Raw genomic sequence first — 15,233 nt, 5'->3', positions numbered from 1 at the left:
GCAACAGTAATGGATCCAGAAGGGCCCCCAAGCTACGTACCTGCTCCTTCAGAGGGAGTGTAACCCCATCCAGAGCAGGCCATAATCCATCCATTCGGTCTAGCAAACCTCCATTTTTTCTGTTTCATAGATGACCATGTAAAGTGGTCTTCCTACTCTATGTCTTTGTGGTATGAAGTAAGGATTGTGTGTTGACTGATGATCATTTCACACTGTAAGCATTCTTTCCTGTACAGTAAGGCTTCTGTGTTTTTTTAAGACTCCATTTATGTGGTTTCTCCCACTCGTGGACTGTGTTGCTGAAGCCCTTCCCATTATCCATGAACTTATATGTGAATGTGAGGTTCTTAATTTGCCTCATTGGGCAAGAGGGTTGTGACCAGACATGAGCAAAGGCTGGAATCAGTTTGGAAATATTATTTAAACTATTTCAGTCGAAGATCATGAATTTCATTTTATTAAAGATTAAAACCTCATCTGCAAAGAAAAAGCAAAATCAAAAGCACATGATATATAGATGAATCTTGGGGAAGGTAAAATATATGGAAACAGAGTATGCAGGCAATAGTAGACTTACATGGCAAAATAATGTGGGAAACACAGTGTTAAAACATCAGGTAAAATGCCTATTACAGGGGTTGCCAATGTGGTGCCCGTGGTGCCAGTGCGCCCAACAGCACCTCATATGGCACCTGTGAAAGATCTGAATATATAGCCCCTCAAAGATCCACAATATATGCGAGACTGTCTGCTCTTCCAGCTCCCTGTTTGTACTGGCTCACCTTTTCCTACACTGAGCAAGACTCCTCAGGCATGTCCACATTTCACTGGATGCCAGGATTGGACATGCACCCTCCCACCCATTCTAAGTACAGGAGAGGTGCCGTCTTCCCACTGATGGTGGGATATGCCTACAGATTTTTATGGCCTACCTTTCCTTGATCCCCAGCCCTCTGAGAAATGACAGCCATTTTATGCAATGCCATCCCTCAACAGCAGCCATTTTTGTGATTGGCACCCCAGCACTTTCTCAGAATTAAACGTGCCCATTGGGCCAAAAATGTTGATGACCCCTGGTTACACAATTACAATTAATTACAGCTTCCATTGCTAAATTCTCCCTAAATTCTATCAGCCCTCTGGTTGATGCATACTACATTCCCAGCTATCCTAGTACAGGAGGCATAGTAAAACAACAGCACGTGGGCCACATTCGGCCCAACAAGAGTCATCATTTGGCCAATGAGGCTGTTCTCCCCTAAGGACACCTATGTAAACTCACAGATGAAAAGAAATGATTGGGAACCTTAGAGTAAGCTCCTGAATGTTCTTCTGCAAGCGGGACCGTTCATACAATACATCATTCATTCATACAGTATAACATGGAGTACACCAATATATATAACAAAATATAATACACTACAAAATATAAAAACATTACAAAATGATAATAAAAATGAGTAGCTATTCTAAAAATTATATAGTTACCTAGGCCTGTCTACATAAAAAGGTCGTCAAGAGATGTCTAGCTGGAGTTTCAGGACCAGGCCAGAGATTGGGCCACCACAAAAACACCCTGAGCTACTCTCCCACCTCATATTCCCAACCCATTGTGCCTTCCTGATTATGGTAAAGATATGGACACAGGTTATAAATTGCAACAACCCACAAAATAATTATTTTGGCAGCTCCCCAAGGGCAGATTTCCCTTAAGCCTGGCAGAAAATCCCATTGTTTACGGTTTGGGACACAAGGTGGAGATCTGAGCTCCAAAGTGCCTCTGCGCTCTCAAGGAATGCAATACAAATCTGGAAGGGGAGTCTGTGTCTCCGTGCAAACCTTGATGCAGAGAGATTCCTTCCTGCTTTTGGTCACACCTCTTTGAAATCAGAGCTGGACTTCACTTGGCCTAGTTAGGTCATTTCTGCCACCTGTTATTTGTCATAGAAGTAAGGGCTTTTTATCTCTTTAATTCAGAGGTATGTGTTAGGATAATTAATGTTACAACATACGCAATGTATGAAAATGGCTGTGCCACACATTCATTTAAGCAGTTTCTCCTGCGTGTGGGTTCTTTGATATCACGTAAGCTTTCCACTATTCCTGAAGCTCTGCCCACAAACCATGCATTTATATGGTTTCTCGCCAGTATGGATTCTTTGAAGTAAGGTAAAGCTACTACTCTGACTAAAGCTCTTTCTGCACTCCATTAATTTCTATGCCTTCATCCCCATGTAGGTTCTTTGATGTGTAGTAAGGCAATTGCTATGACTGAAACTCTTTCCACACACCACACATTCATATGATTTCACCCCGCGTGGGATTTTTGATGTCTAGCAAGGTTTGCTCTTTGACTGAAGGTCTTTCCACACTCAACACATTCATATGGCTTTATTCCTGTGTGGGTTCTTTGATGTATATTAAGTTGTCCACTAGTACGGAAACTCTTTCCACATTCCACACATTTATGTGGTTTCACCCCTGTATGGATGCTTTGATGTGAAGTAAGGCCACTACTATGACTAAAGCTCTTTCCACACTCAATACATTTATATGCCTTCATCCCTGTGTGGGTTATTTCATGTTCAGTAAGGTGATGTCTACGAGCAAAACTCTTTCCACACTCCAAACATTCATATGGTCTCACCCCTGTGTGGGTTTTTTGATGTCTAGCAAGATCCCCTGTTTGACTGAAGGTTTTTCCACACTCGACACATTTAAATGGTTTCACCCCTGTGTGGGTTCTTTGATGTTTAGTAAGGCTACTCCTGTCACTAAAGTTCTTTCCACACTCTACACATTCATATGGCTTCAACCCTGTGTGGGTTTTTTGATGTGAAGCAAGATGACTTGTTTGACCGAAGGTTTTTCCACACTGGACACATTTAAATGGTTTCAACCCTGTGTGGGTTTTTTGATGTAAAGTAAGGTTTCCCTTCTGACTGAAACACTTTCCACATTCCACACATTTAAATGGTTTCTCCCCTGTATGGGTTCTTTGATGTGAAGTAAGGCTACTCCTGTCACTAAAGTTCTTTCCACACTCCACACATTCATATGGCTTCACCCCTGTGTGGATTCTTTGATGTACAGTAAGGCTGTATCTCTGACTGAAACTGTTGCCACACTCCACACATTTAAATGGTTTCACCCCTGTGTGCGTTCTTTGATGTGAAGTAAGGTGATGTCTACGGGTGAAGCTTGTTCCACACTCCACACATTCATATGGCTTCACTCCTGTGTGGAGTTTTTTATGTGTATGAAAGTTTGTTCTGTTACTGAAGGTCTTTCCACACTCCACACATTTAAATGGTTTCACCCCTGTGTGGGTTCTTTGATGTGTAGTAAGACTATCTCTTTGAGAGAAACCCTTTCCACACTCCACACATTCATATGGCTTCACCCCTGTGTGGGTTCTTTGATGTGAAGAAAGACAGCTACTCGAACGGAAGCTCTTTCCACACTCAACACATTTATGTGGTTTCGCCCCTGTATGGATTCTTTGATGTACGCTAAGGGTTCCACTTTGACTGAAGCTCTTTCCACAATGTACACATTCATATGGCTTCACTCCTGTGTGGGTTCTTTGATGTATATTAAGGTGTGCACTAGAACGGAAGCTCCTTCCACACTCTACACATTTATGCGGTTTTACCCCTGTATGAATTCTTTGATGTAAAGTAAGGGCACTACTCTGACTAAAGCTCTTTCCACACTCCATACATTTATATGCCTTCATCCCTGTGTGGATTGTTTGATGTATAGTAAGGACATACTTGCGAGTGAAACTCTTTCCACACTCCACACATTCATATGGCTTCACTCCTGTGTGGGTTCTTTGATGTATATTAAGGTGTGCACTAGAACGGAAGCTCCTTCCACACTCTACACATTTATGCGGTTTTACCCCTGTATGAATTCTTTGATGTAAAGTAAGGGCACTACTCTGACTAAAGCGCTTTCCACACTCCATACATTTATATGCCTTCATCCTTGTGTGTGTTCCTTGATATGCAGTAAAGCTATAGCTATGAGTGAAACACTTTCCACACTGCACACATTTAAATGGCTAGACCCCTGTACTGGTTATTAGTCATAAAGCTAGCTATGACTGAAGCTCTTTACACATTCCATAAGTTTGCATGGCTTCTTCCCTGCATGGGTTTTTTGAGGCAAAATAAGTTTCCTGCTGTCACCAAAGGTCTTTTCCTACTCAACACATTAAAACAGTTTCACGCCTCTCTGGATTCTCTGATGTGAAATACAGCTTATGCTATGATTGAAGTTCTTTGCACACTTCATGCATTTAATTCATGCAGATTAATTCATGCCGTGTGGATTCCTTTATGCTCAGTTAGGCTCTGACTGTGACTTAAGCTCCTCCTACACTCAATTCACTTACATGGTTTTCCTCCCATGTGAGTTATGCAGCATCTATTGAATTTATATTTGAATATTTCCCCCTCACACTGAACACTTTTCCCTTCTGTTTTCTTTCCGGTCTTCCTGCTGGATCAAGCTTTCGTGGATGTCATCACCCTAAGGAGTAGAAGATTTCTTCCTCTCAAACGTAGGCTGATTTCCCTTGTGCCTTTTAAATCCCTTTGATTTCCAAACATTCATTTCACCATGTTCTACTTGCTTGTTCCCAATGACGGTGCAGATGGCTCTCAATAATTCTCCTTCTCCTGCCCATTCACTGCATGTGATGGGAAAAAAATTAGGAGTCCAAATCAGAAACCAGGGATTGTATCAGGGATCAAGCCCAATAAGCGGCTTCTCTTTATTCAGTTTTCCTTCTTTTGTCACTCCACTAACACTACAGAGTTTTACTCTGCTGTTCTGTACTGTAAGGGGAATCCCTCACCAGTTAACACCCAGTAAGGTGTGTATTTCACCTGCAATCTGTGAATCTAGTCTATTAAAGGCAAGTATTTATTTATCGTCCATATTTGTTAGTTGTCTCCCAACATATGTAATATCAAAATACATTTCAAAGAAAAAGTTTACATAATGTATAGTAATATAGTTCAATAATAGTTTGAATTCAATGAGAACTGCGAAAGAGAATTTAAGAAGAGCCTGACTGCTGGATCAGACATACTTAGCCTGGGTTATTTCCGGTTTATTGCAAAGTGCATGGATCCTTCAGAGTTATTGGCTGCCACAATATCATGGCCACTTACTTAGAAGGCTTGCCAAAGAGCCATCTAGTCCAGCATCCAGTTCTCACAATGGCTAACCGGGTGCCCCAATGGGAAGCCCACAAGCAGGACCTGAGGGCAAAACTGCTCTCCCTGTTTGTGATTCCCAGCGACTGATCCTCAGAGGCATAGTGCCTCCAGCTGTGGAGGGAGAACAGAGCCACTGTTGCTAGTAGCCATTGATAGCCTCCTGCTCCATGAATTTGTCTCACCCCTGCCGTAAGGAAAATGCTGTGCCAAAGAATATAGCAACTTAGGCTGCAATCCAATACGTGCTTACCTGGGAGGAACCCAACGGAGCTTACTTCTGAATAGACATGTACTGGACTACAGCCTTAATCTTCTTTTAAAACCTTCCAAGTTGGTGGCCGTCACTGCCTCTTGAGGGACGAAATTCCATAATTATGTTGTGTGTAGTTTCATTCTTCTGTCTTGAATCTTCTAACATTCAGCTTCATCGGATGGCCTCCAGGTCTATATTATGACAGAAACTTGTCTCACCCCACCGTCTCCACACCGTGCATCATCTTATACACCTCTGTCATTTCCACCCTTCCTCTTCTTTTTTCTAAACGAAAAAGCCCTCAAAATTGTTTCCTCTTTCGGGAATTGCTCCAGTCCCTTGATCATTTGGGTTCCCCTTTTTGGAACCTTCTCCAGCTCTACAATATCCTTCTTGATCAGAGGTGACATGGACATTCCTAAGCCAGGTTACCCAGAATTTGGCAGTGAGCAGGAGGGGCTTTGCACAGTTGAGGCTGATGTGCCAAGTGTGCGCCCATTCCCAGAACTCTTCAGATCTGGACATACTAGCACATCCCTTAGTTCAATCTCATTTGAAATACCTTGGGCTGGGGAACCTTTTTCAGTCCAAGGGCCACATTCCCCATTGGGGAACCTTCCAGGGGCCGCATGCCAGTGGTGGGTGGGTTCAGAGGCCAAAGCAGGCAGAAGAATGGATGTGGCTCTTCCCTTTCTACAGTAGGCTGCATTCCCACTACACAAAAGTTGGAGGCGTCTACACACACACATAATTCTCCATCCTGTGTCAAGCAAGCCAAAAAGCATTATCACAGTTCAAGGACACCTTCAAGCCATCCAAAATCACTTCGGAGGGAGAGGGTCAGGGTCAGGGAAGTGTGTGCCTTGGAGAAGTGGCATGGCCTGGGAAGAGTCCCAAGGGCCAGATAGAGAGGTCTGGGGGCCACATTTGGCCTCCAGGCTTGAGGTTCCCCACACCCGGGTTACTCTAGAGTGCTCCCTGTGGGGCTGCCTCTGAGGAGTGATCAGAAACTTCAGCCAGTTCAGAAAGCAGTGGCCAGACTTTTGACTTGTGCCAGTTATAGAGACTGTGATTACAGCAACTGCAGTGGCTCTTGTTCCCAGACACAATTACAGGGGGCTGCCTTTGAACAATGTTCACAAGCTGCAGCTTGAGCAGAGTCCCCCACAATTGCTGACAGGCTTGAGGTGAGTCAGTCACATAACGCTGATCCTGGCACAGCTGCACTGGCGGCCTGTATGTTTCCGGGCCCAATTCAAAGTGCTGATTTTGACCTATACAGCCCTGCACGGCTCAGGAACCCAACATCCCTCAGAGCGCCTCTCCCGATGTGAACCTACCCAAACCCTTCAATCTCCATCTGAGGCCCTCCTCTGGGTGCCTCCTGGGAGGAGGCCACAAGCCCCTTCAGCCCTGGTTCCCTGCCCGTGGGATGCTCTCCCCAGGGAGGTCTGCCTGGTGCCATCATTAACACCCTTTCGCCACCAATGAAAACCTCGTCTTTCCTCCCAGGTGTCTGGCAGATTGTGATGATTTTGATGTCTATTGATGGAATGCTTTTGCTGCTGAAGTTTGTGCTGCTGTTCAATTGGGTCTGTTTCATCGGGATTGCATGGCTTGTACTGATATGTATCATTCTTTTTTTATTTTATGTTATGCTCCATATCAGGGATGGGGAACCTCAGGACAGGGGCCAAATTTGTCCCTCCGGGCCTCTTTATCCAGTCCTCCCCCAGGGTCACACCCCTCACCTCCTCGCTTTGCACCCTCTGTTGACTTTTTTTGCCTGCCTAAAATGTGTCCTTGACCTCTGAAAATGCTTGGATGGCAGATAAAGAGGAGCGTGCGAATGTATACAGAAACTAGTCACGTATATCAAAGAAAGATTCACATTTGCTGCTCCGCCCACTTCTGCATCTGGCCCCACCCCCCACTGGCATATGGCCCCTGAAGGCTGCTTAGAAAGGATTGTGGCCCTTGGGCTGAAAAAGGTCTCCATCCCCAATTACACAAGTCACTTGGAGACTCATGCGGTCAGTGATTAATAAACTGAATTCATCATCATCATCATACACAATGTTGATCATGACAGTGTGATGAGCCGCAAGGGTTTGACAGTCCTTTTCCGGCATCTTGCCCTTTAGGAAGGCCCTGATCCACACTACCAAGTATCAACCAGGCCATGGCTTCTGACCATATGTGGGAACTGTCTGGAGGTTCCACCGGTGCTAGAATGAGCTGGGCAGGGCCCTCTCGTTTATCCGGAAGGGAGAGGAAGGAGTGTAGCTGCAGGATTTTACCTGGAATGAATGGAGGGAACGCCTAAAGGATATAAAATGTCTCAGAGAGGCGAAAGAAGGGCAAGGAAGTCTAGGAGAGAGGCTAGAGTCACTAGGTCTCTCAAGAGAGGGCCCCCCACCAAAAGAAGGCTTGGCTCTCACCCTAAGCTCCACTGGGTGGGGCCAAAGTGGGAATAGCTGCATGTCAGGTTCACCCAGCCACTTTCCTCCCCAGGAAGACCCTGGAGTCCTGGACTTGAGCCTGCCAAGGCCAACAGCATGGAAGCCTGTGTTTTATCTGATCTGCCTTAAGAACATAAGAAGAGCCTGCTGGATCAGGCCAGTGGCCCATCTAGTCCAGCATCCTGTTCTCACAGTGGCCAACCAGGTGCCTGGGGGAAGCCTGCAAGCAGGACCCGAGTGCAAGAACACTCTCCCCTCCTGAGGCTTCCGGCAACTGGTTTTCACAAGCATGCTGCCTCTGACTAGGGTGGCAGAGCACAGCCATCATGGCTAGTAGCCATTGATAGCCCTGTCCTCCATGAATTTGTCTAATCTTCTTTTAAAGCCATCCAAGCTGGTGGCCATTACTGCATCTTGTGGGAGCAAATTCCATAGTTTGACTATGCGCTGAGTAAAGAACTACTTCCTTCTGTCTATCCTGAATCTTCCAACATTCAGCTTCTTTGAATGTCCACGAGTTCTAGTATTATGAGAGGGAGAAAAGCTTTTCTCTATCCACTTTCTCAATGCCATGCATAATTTTATACACTTCTATCATGTCTCCTCTGACCCTCCTTTTCTCTAAACTAAAAAGCCCCAAATGCTGCAACCTTTCCTCATAAGGGAGTCGCTCCATCCCCTTGATCATTCTGGCTGCCCTCCTCTGAACCTTCTCCCAACTCTATAATATCCTTTTTGAGATGAGGCGACCAGAACTGTACACAGTATTCCAAATGCAGCCGCACCATAGATTTATACAACGGCATTATGATATCGGCTGTTTTATTTTCAATACCTTTCCTAATTATCGCTAGCATGGAATTTGCCTTTTTCACAGCTGCCGCACACTGGGTCGACATTTTCATCGTGCTGTCCACTACAACCCCGAGGTCTCTCTCCTGGTCGGTCACCGCCAGTTCAGACCCCATGAGCGTATATGTGAAATTCAGATTTTTTGCTCCAATATGCATAATTTTACACTTGTTTATACTGAATTGCATTTGCCATTTCCTCCCCCCCCCCATTCACTCAGTTTGGAGAGGTCTTTTTGGAGCTCTTTGCAATCCCTCTTTGTTTTAAAAACCCTGAACAATTTAGTGTCGTCAGCAAACTTGGCCATTTCACTGCTCACTCCTAATTCTAGGTTATTAATGAACAAGTTGAAAAGTACAGGTCCCAATACCGATCCTTGAGGGACTCCACTTCCATTGGGAGAACTGTCTGTTTATTCCTACTCTCTGCTTTCTGCTTCTTAACCAATTTCTTATCCACAAGAGGACCTCTCCTCTTATTCCATGACTGCTAAGCTTCCTCAGAAGCCTTTGGTGAGGTACCTTGTCAAAAGCTTTTTGAAAGTCTAAGTACACTATGTCCACTGGATCACCTCTATCTATATGCTTGTTGACACTCTCAAAGAATTCTAATAGGTTACTGAGACAGGACTTTCCCTTGCAGAAGCCATGCTGGCTCTGCTTCAGCAAGGCTTGTTCTTCTATGTGCTTAGTTAATCTAGCTTTAATAATACTTTCTACCAGTTTTCCAGGGACAGAAGTTAAGCTAACTGGCCTGTAATTTCCGGGATCCCCTCTGGATCCCTTTTTGAAGATTGGCGTTACATTCGCCACTTTTATCTGCTCTGCATTTTATTGTGGTTGACATTTACATTACTTTGTGCCTTTATTGCTTTTGGTGCTCATAGGCACCCTCTGTGCTAAATGCAATAAATCTAGAGAAAATGAAATCAACAGATAAAATGAAATCCACAGGAGATTCCAGTCCATCAATATTTTGTATAAATACTACATTCATTTCCCACCTTTTCCTCCAAGGAGCTCCGGTGGCATACATGGTTCCCCTCCCTCTCCATTTTATTCTCACTACAACCCTGTGAGGTAGGTTAGGCTGAGAGACTGTTAATTGGCCCAAGGTCACCCAACAAGTTTCATGGCTGAGATGGGGATTTGAACCCTGGTCTCCCAAGTCCTAGTAAGAAGCTCAATAAACAGCTTGTCTGGAGGGGCCCATAGTGTATCTTGAAGGACTTACATGCCACAATAGTTTTTCTTGTTCTTCAAGCCAGAAGATGATGTCAGATTTGGGCATCAGAGGCCCTTTTGCACTGGATAATTAAAAAAAAAAATCTGTTATCCATGGCACCTGTGATTGGGAAAATACTGAGAAATTCACAACTTCTCTCTTCCCCATCCGAACCAAAAGGCAAATGGACTGAAGATAAGTTACTTGAAAACAAGCAACATTTGGGCCCTTTTTATAATTCATTCATGAGGATTTGTGCTCATGATGCTATCGGGCAGTGATACATGACCCCACTTTCAATACTATTTGCACCTGCAAAAGTTTTTGGGCCATCATACTGCTTCGTTCCCAATCAGGAGCGTTTCCATAACTTGAAATCCCATAATTTTTCATATCGCAAATGTTTTGGGTTGGTGGGTTTGTTTGTCCCTCTTTTGTTGCACAATTGCCCTTCTGGACAGCAGTAATGCAGAATCATTGGGGAAGCATCACAGAACAACTAATATAGCAGAGTGATGTGCAGACTGCCCAGCATAAATCCACCACTACTAATCCACTATTATTATGTCAAGAACACCTTGCAGAATACACCTGCAAAGACCACCAGTCTGGAGGGACCCACTGTCAGCCTTTAGGATTTCAGTTTCATGGTAACGTGGCATGATCCAGGCCTCTTTAGTGTTCATCTTTTAGTGGGGGGGGGGCATTCTTATTGATGGGCCTTTTTGCTGTCAACTTTCTTCTTGTACTAGCACTAAAGTTAAGCGCTCTCCTCCCGCCCATGTGCACCCCGCACCATCCCCAAATCTGCTCAGGAGGGTTGGGGGAAGCCCCAGAAAAGATTTAGAGAGAGCGCAAGTGGAGGAGAGGGGGAGGTTGTTCCACCACACAAGGAGAAATCCTTGTGCTGATGGAACAATTGTGTTAGTGCTACATTGAATACAACCTTATTTGTATGTTTTTTTTCTGCGTTTTGGATTTTATATATTTGGTAAGATGTTCTACATTTTAACATTTTTTGTAATCATTGGCTCAGAAACTTGCAACTCCGGGGGTCATAATGTATGTACATATAATATCCTGGAGTGCTTCTCTGGGAGGGGGAATGTCCTTTGACTGTCCACTCCCCATTTCTCATTCACACCAGAGACAAGGAAGGACAACTTTCACTCCAATTGGTCCCCGGCAGTTATTCTTCCACCGTCCGCCCTTGCATCCCAGATTCTCTGGTCAACAACCTTAGGTCTAGCAGAGGTCTGTTGGCGGCTGCGAACGGTTTCGGAATTCACTCTGGAGCCTCTAAGTCAAGGACCAGAGAGCGAAGTCTGTCTCTGCACTTTTCTCATTCACACAGGGTCATTCGCACTCTTCCCGTCCCTCAGACCAGCCTCCGAACCAGATCCAGCCCAGCATAGACTAGACAATGTATACAAGATGGATGCCCAGAGGTGAGTCTGGACTGCTTGTTGATTCAAGGTTTGGGAGGCAGTAAGCCTACGGATGGATTTGGAGCCTACAGGCAGCCTCCCCTCAAAACCCCACAACAGAGATTGAAAAGGTCTCTCACCTTAGATGTGATGCACTGTGGTTCGAGAAGGAGTGGTCTGTGGTCCTCACCGGTTAGTCTCCAGGTGCTTGCATTCCACTGCTGACACCAAGGAACTATTGTGGAAAAAGAGGCACACAAGATGCTTATGGTAACAAGCTAGCCAGAGGCACCTTTTATTGTTGCAACAAGGGGTCAAGCACGCAAGCAAACACTGCCCGACGGCAGGGGCGCCCCCGCTGTTCCAAGCAGCTCTGACTAACAGCGAGGATTTTGTCATCTCTCAGCTGAAACAAAGCAAGGCTGCAAGGCCAGTTTACTTCCTCTTTTTAGCTACCCAATGGAAATTTCCACAGCATCAAGCACTGAAGCATTTTACTAGTTTAAATCGGCTTCTTTGTGGTTAGTGCAGTTACAGAACATCTGTGGTTTAACTCCTCCCCCCTCCTATCCATCCTGTCACATACACAACACATCCCTACATAGAGGCAATGACCGCAGGGGACTTTGCTCTTCCACAGTAAGATGTTCTATATTTTAATATTTGTTGTAAGTGTCTTTGAGACTTTTGTAAAAAGTGTTGAACAAATATATTTGGGGTGGGGGCGGGAGCAGGTGAGGCCGGGAGGTTAAAGCAATTGGCTAGGCAGCTGCTGCAAATGGAAGCTGATCCTGGGGATGAGTGAGCAGGCAGCTGGCTGGGCTGGTTAAGGCCCTTCTGAGTCCTGAGGCCCTTGACCGGTGCCTGACATGAGCAACTGCTGGTGCCAGGCGTCATTAGCAGAGCCATAAAACACAAAAGCCCCCATTCTTAAAGCGCTGGAACACCCCAGGAAAGGGTCAACAGCATCACTCATGCACATCCCAGGAGATCAAGGCGCAAACCGCCTCTTCTTCCTTCAGGCACTGAATTGCCACAAACTTTGGAGGGGGCAGGAGCAAAGCCTCCTTGGCATCTAGGCTTTGTTCTAGGCTTAATGGACAATATAAAAACTGACAAATCACCAGGCCCAGATGGCATCCACCCAAGAGTTCTCAAAGAACTCAAAGGTGAAATTGCTGATCTGCTAACTAAAATATGTAACTTGTCCCTCGGGTCCTCCTCCGTGCCTGAGGACTGGAAAGTGGCAAATGTAACGCCAATCTTCAAAAAGGGATCCAGAGGGGATCCCGGAAATTACAGGCCAGTTAGCTTAACTTCTGTCCCTGGAAAACTGGTAGAAAGTATTATTAAAGCTAGATTAACTAAGCACATAGAAGAACAAGCCTTGCTGAAGCAGAGCCAGCATGGCTTCTGCAAGGGAAAGTCCTGTCTCAGTAACCTATTAGAATTCTTTGAGAGTGTCAACAAGCATATAGATAGAGGTGATCCAGTAGACATAGTGTACTTAGACTTTCAAAAAGCATTTGACAAGGTACCTCACCAAAGACTTCTGAGGAAACTTAGCAGTCATGGAATAAGAGGAGAGGTCCTCTTGTGGATAAGGAATTTGTTAAGAAGCAGAAAGCTAGAGTAGGAATAAACGGACAGTTCTCCCAATGGAGGGCTGTAGAAAGTGGAGTCCCTCAAGGATCGGTATTGGGACCTGTACTTTTCAACTTGTTCATTAATGACCTAGAATTAGGAGTGAGCAGTGAAGGGGCCAAGTTTGCTGACGACACTAAATTGTTCAGGGTTGTTAAAACAAAAAGGGATTGCGAAGAGCTCCAAAAAGACCTCTCCAAACTGAGTGAATGGGCAGAAAAATGGCAAATGCAATTCATTATAAACAAGTGTAAAATTATGCATATTGGAGCAAAAAATCTGAATTTCACATATACGCTCATGGGGTCTGAACTGGCGGTGACCGACCAGGAGAGAGACCTTGGGGTTGTAGTGGACAGCACGATGAAAATGTCGACCCAGTGTGCGGCAGCTGCGAAAAAGGCAAATTCCATGCTAGCAATAATTAGGAAAGGTATTGAAAATAAAACAGCCGATATCATAATGCCGTTGTATAAATCTATGGTAAGGCCGCATTTGGAATACTGTGTACAGTTCTGGTCGCCTCATCTCAAAAAGGATATTATAGAGTTAGAAAAGGTTCAGAAGAGGGCAACCAGAATGATCAAGGGGATGGAGTGACTCCCTTACAAGGGAAGGTTGCAGCATTTGGGGCTTTTTAGTTTAGAGAAAAGGCGGGTCAGAGGAGACATGATAGAAGTGTATAAAATTATGCATGGCATTGAGAAAGTGGATAGAGAAAAGTTCTTCTCCCTCTCTCATAATACTAGAACTCGTGGACATTCAAAGAAGCTGAATGTTGGAAGATTCAGGACAGACAAAAGGAAGTACTTCTTTACTCAGCGCATAGTTAAACTATGGAATTTGCTCCCACAAGATGCAGTAATGGCCACCAGCTTGGATGGCTTTAAAAGAAGATTAGACAAATTCATGGAGGACAGGGCTATCAATGGCTACTAGCCATGATGGCTGTGCTCTGCCACCCTAGTCAGAGGCAGCATGCTTCTGAAAACCGGTTGCCGGAAGCCTCAGGAGGGGAGAGTGTTCTTGCACTCGGGTCCTGCTTGCGGGCTTCCCCCAGGCACCTGGTTGGCCACTGTGAGAACAGGATGCTGGACTAGATGGGCCAGTAGCCTGATCCAGCAGGCTCTTCTTATGTTCTTATCTGCTCTCTGGAAAAGGGAAGGGGAACCTGCGGCACTCCCAGAGGAGGATCGGCTGCAACTCCCCTCCCCCCCCTATCAAGACTTGAGCTTGCAAAGCCTAGAGATGAGCCTGGTCAGCTTAAAGCTCGCTCCGCTTTCCCTTGTCCAGCAGAAGGGGAAACTGGCAAGGCTCTTCGGAGGGGAAGGAAATTCAGAGCCTGTGAAATCCTCCAGCTCTCTACAAACTAAAAGAAGCACCGTTCTGCCTCCCCCGCTGCCGCCCCCCGCAAGTCTGGTGGTTCCTCTGCCTAAACTGCATAAAAATGTGAGATGTAATTTCCCCATTGCCATTTTCCAAACATTTTTATATATCACACAACCGCATTCAGTCCCTCCAGGGATCCCCATTCCTGGGCTAAGGATAAACATCCCGCTGTTACGAGAAAAGGGAGCAACGCTGTCCCTTGAACCCTTTCCTCGGTTGGTTTCTTTGAGAGAGAGAGAGAGAGAGAGAGAGAGCGCTGCCTCCCCCAGGCAAGCACGGCCGGTTCCTCTGCCCCAGCGCGCCCCCCCTCATCCCAAGGGACGAGGCTGATCATAAAGAGGGGGGGCTTCAAAGAGGACCGTGCAATGGAAACCCCGCAGCACTTTGAGACCCCGTTGCATGGCTCACCCCCTACCTGTAACTCCGAGGGGAGGATTTCCCCTTTTCCCCCCCAAAGGATCTTCTGACTCTTTCCCCCACGTTTACCTCCCTCTCCCCTGTCCTTGCATCAGCCTCGTCCAAATTTTCTCCCCAGCCCGACTTCCCTCCCTGCCTACTCGGAAGGAGGGGGCATTCCTTACGGGTTCTCTCCACTTATCAAATTTCCTACCTCTCTAGGAACCGGAGCTCAATCACCTTTGGAGGACTGAGGGGCAGCAGAGGTATTTCCATGCTCCCCCCTCTACCAAACCTTTCCCCTGCATTCAGAGTGGTGCAGACGGAGGCGGAGTTTGGCACCGTCAGCTGG

The 15,233-nt window shown here is 45.7% G+C and overlaps 1 protein-coding gene and 1 long non-coding RNA gene across 5 annotated transcripts in view; one reads left to right on the top strand and one right to left on the bottom strand.

Moving 5' to 3' along the window:
• Positions 1 to 423: 423 nt before the first annotated feature.
• On the bottom strand, positions 424 to 15,185 carry LOC133381385 (zinc finger protein 160-like). Of its 3 annotated transcripts, none has more exons than XM_061620454.1 (5): positions 15,096 to 15,185; positions 11,593 to 11,687; positions 10,035 to 10,107; positions 5,485 to 5,678; positions 424 to 4,699 (listed from the first exon to the last, which is right to left on the bottom strand). In XM_061620454.1, exon 5 carries the CDS (start codon positions 3,989 to 3,991, stop codon positions 2,309 to 2,311), a length of 1,683 nt encoding a protein of 560 aa, XP_061476438.1. In that variant the 5' UTR covers positions 3,992 to 4,699; positions 5,485 to 5,678; positions 10,035 to 10,107; positions 11,593 to 11,687; positions 15,096 to 15,185; the 3' UTR covers positions 424 to 2,308. The 3 variants fall into 3 exon arrangements, with proteins under 3 accessions (XP_061476438.1, XP_061476439.1, XP_061476437.1); XM_061620455.1 differs by lacking the exon at positions 15,096 to 15,185 and adding an exon at positions 14,972 to 15,052; XM_061620453.1 differs by lacking the exon at positions 15,096 to 15,185 and adding an exon at positions 14,901 to 14,983.
• Positions 12,019 to 15,233, top strand: part of LOC133381403 (uncharacterized) — a 17,034-nt gene continuing 13,819 nt past the window's right edge. The window contains exon 1 of one of the 2 annotated variants that reach the window (XR_009761673.1): positions 12,019 to 12,091. This is a non-coding gene — a long non-coding RNA (uncharacterized LOC133381403). Of the gene's footprint in view, positions 12,092 to 14,395; positions 14,546 to 15,233 lie in introns of those variants that run through there. The other variant, XR_009761674.1, reaches the window with a different exon arrangement.

The sequence above is a fragment of the Rhineura floridana genome, chromosome 3 (genome assembly GCF_030035675.1).
Source record: "Rhineura floridana isolate rRhiFlo1 chromosome 3, rRhiFlo1.hap2, whole genome shotgun sequence".
Taxonomy (NCBI): Eukaryota; Metazoa; Chordata; class Lepidosauria; order Squamata; family Rhineuridae; genus Rhineura; species Rhineura floridana.
The sequence above is the reverse complement of the archived record's forward strand: the minus strand, read 5'-3'. Positions and strand labels throughout refer to the sequence as shown.

Bases quoted from the DNA above. Each gene is read 5' to 3' on its own strand.
- LOC133381385 (XM_061620454.1), bottom strand. From the start codon at position 3,991: ATGAAGGCATATAAATGTATGGAGTGTGGAAAGCGCTTTAGTCAGAGT.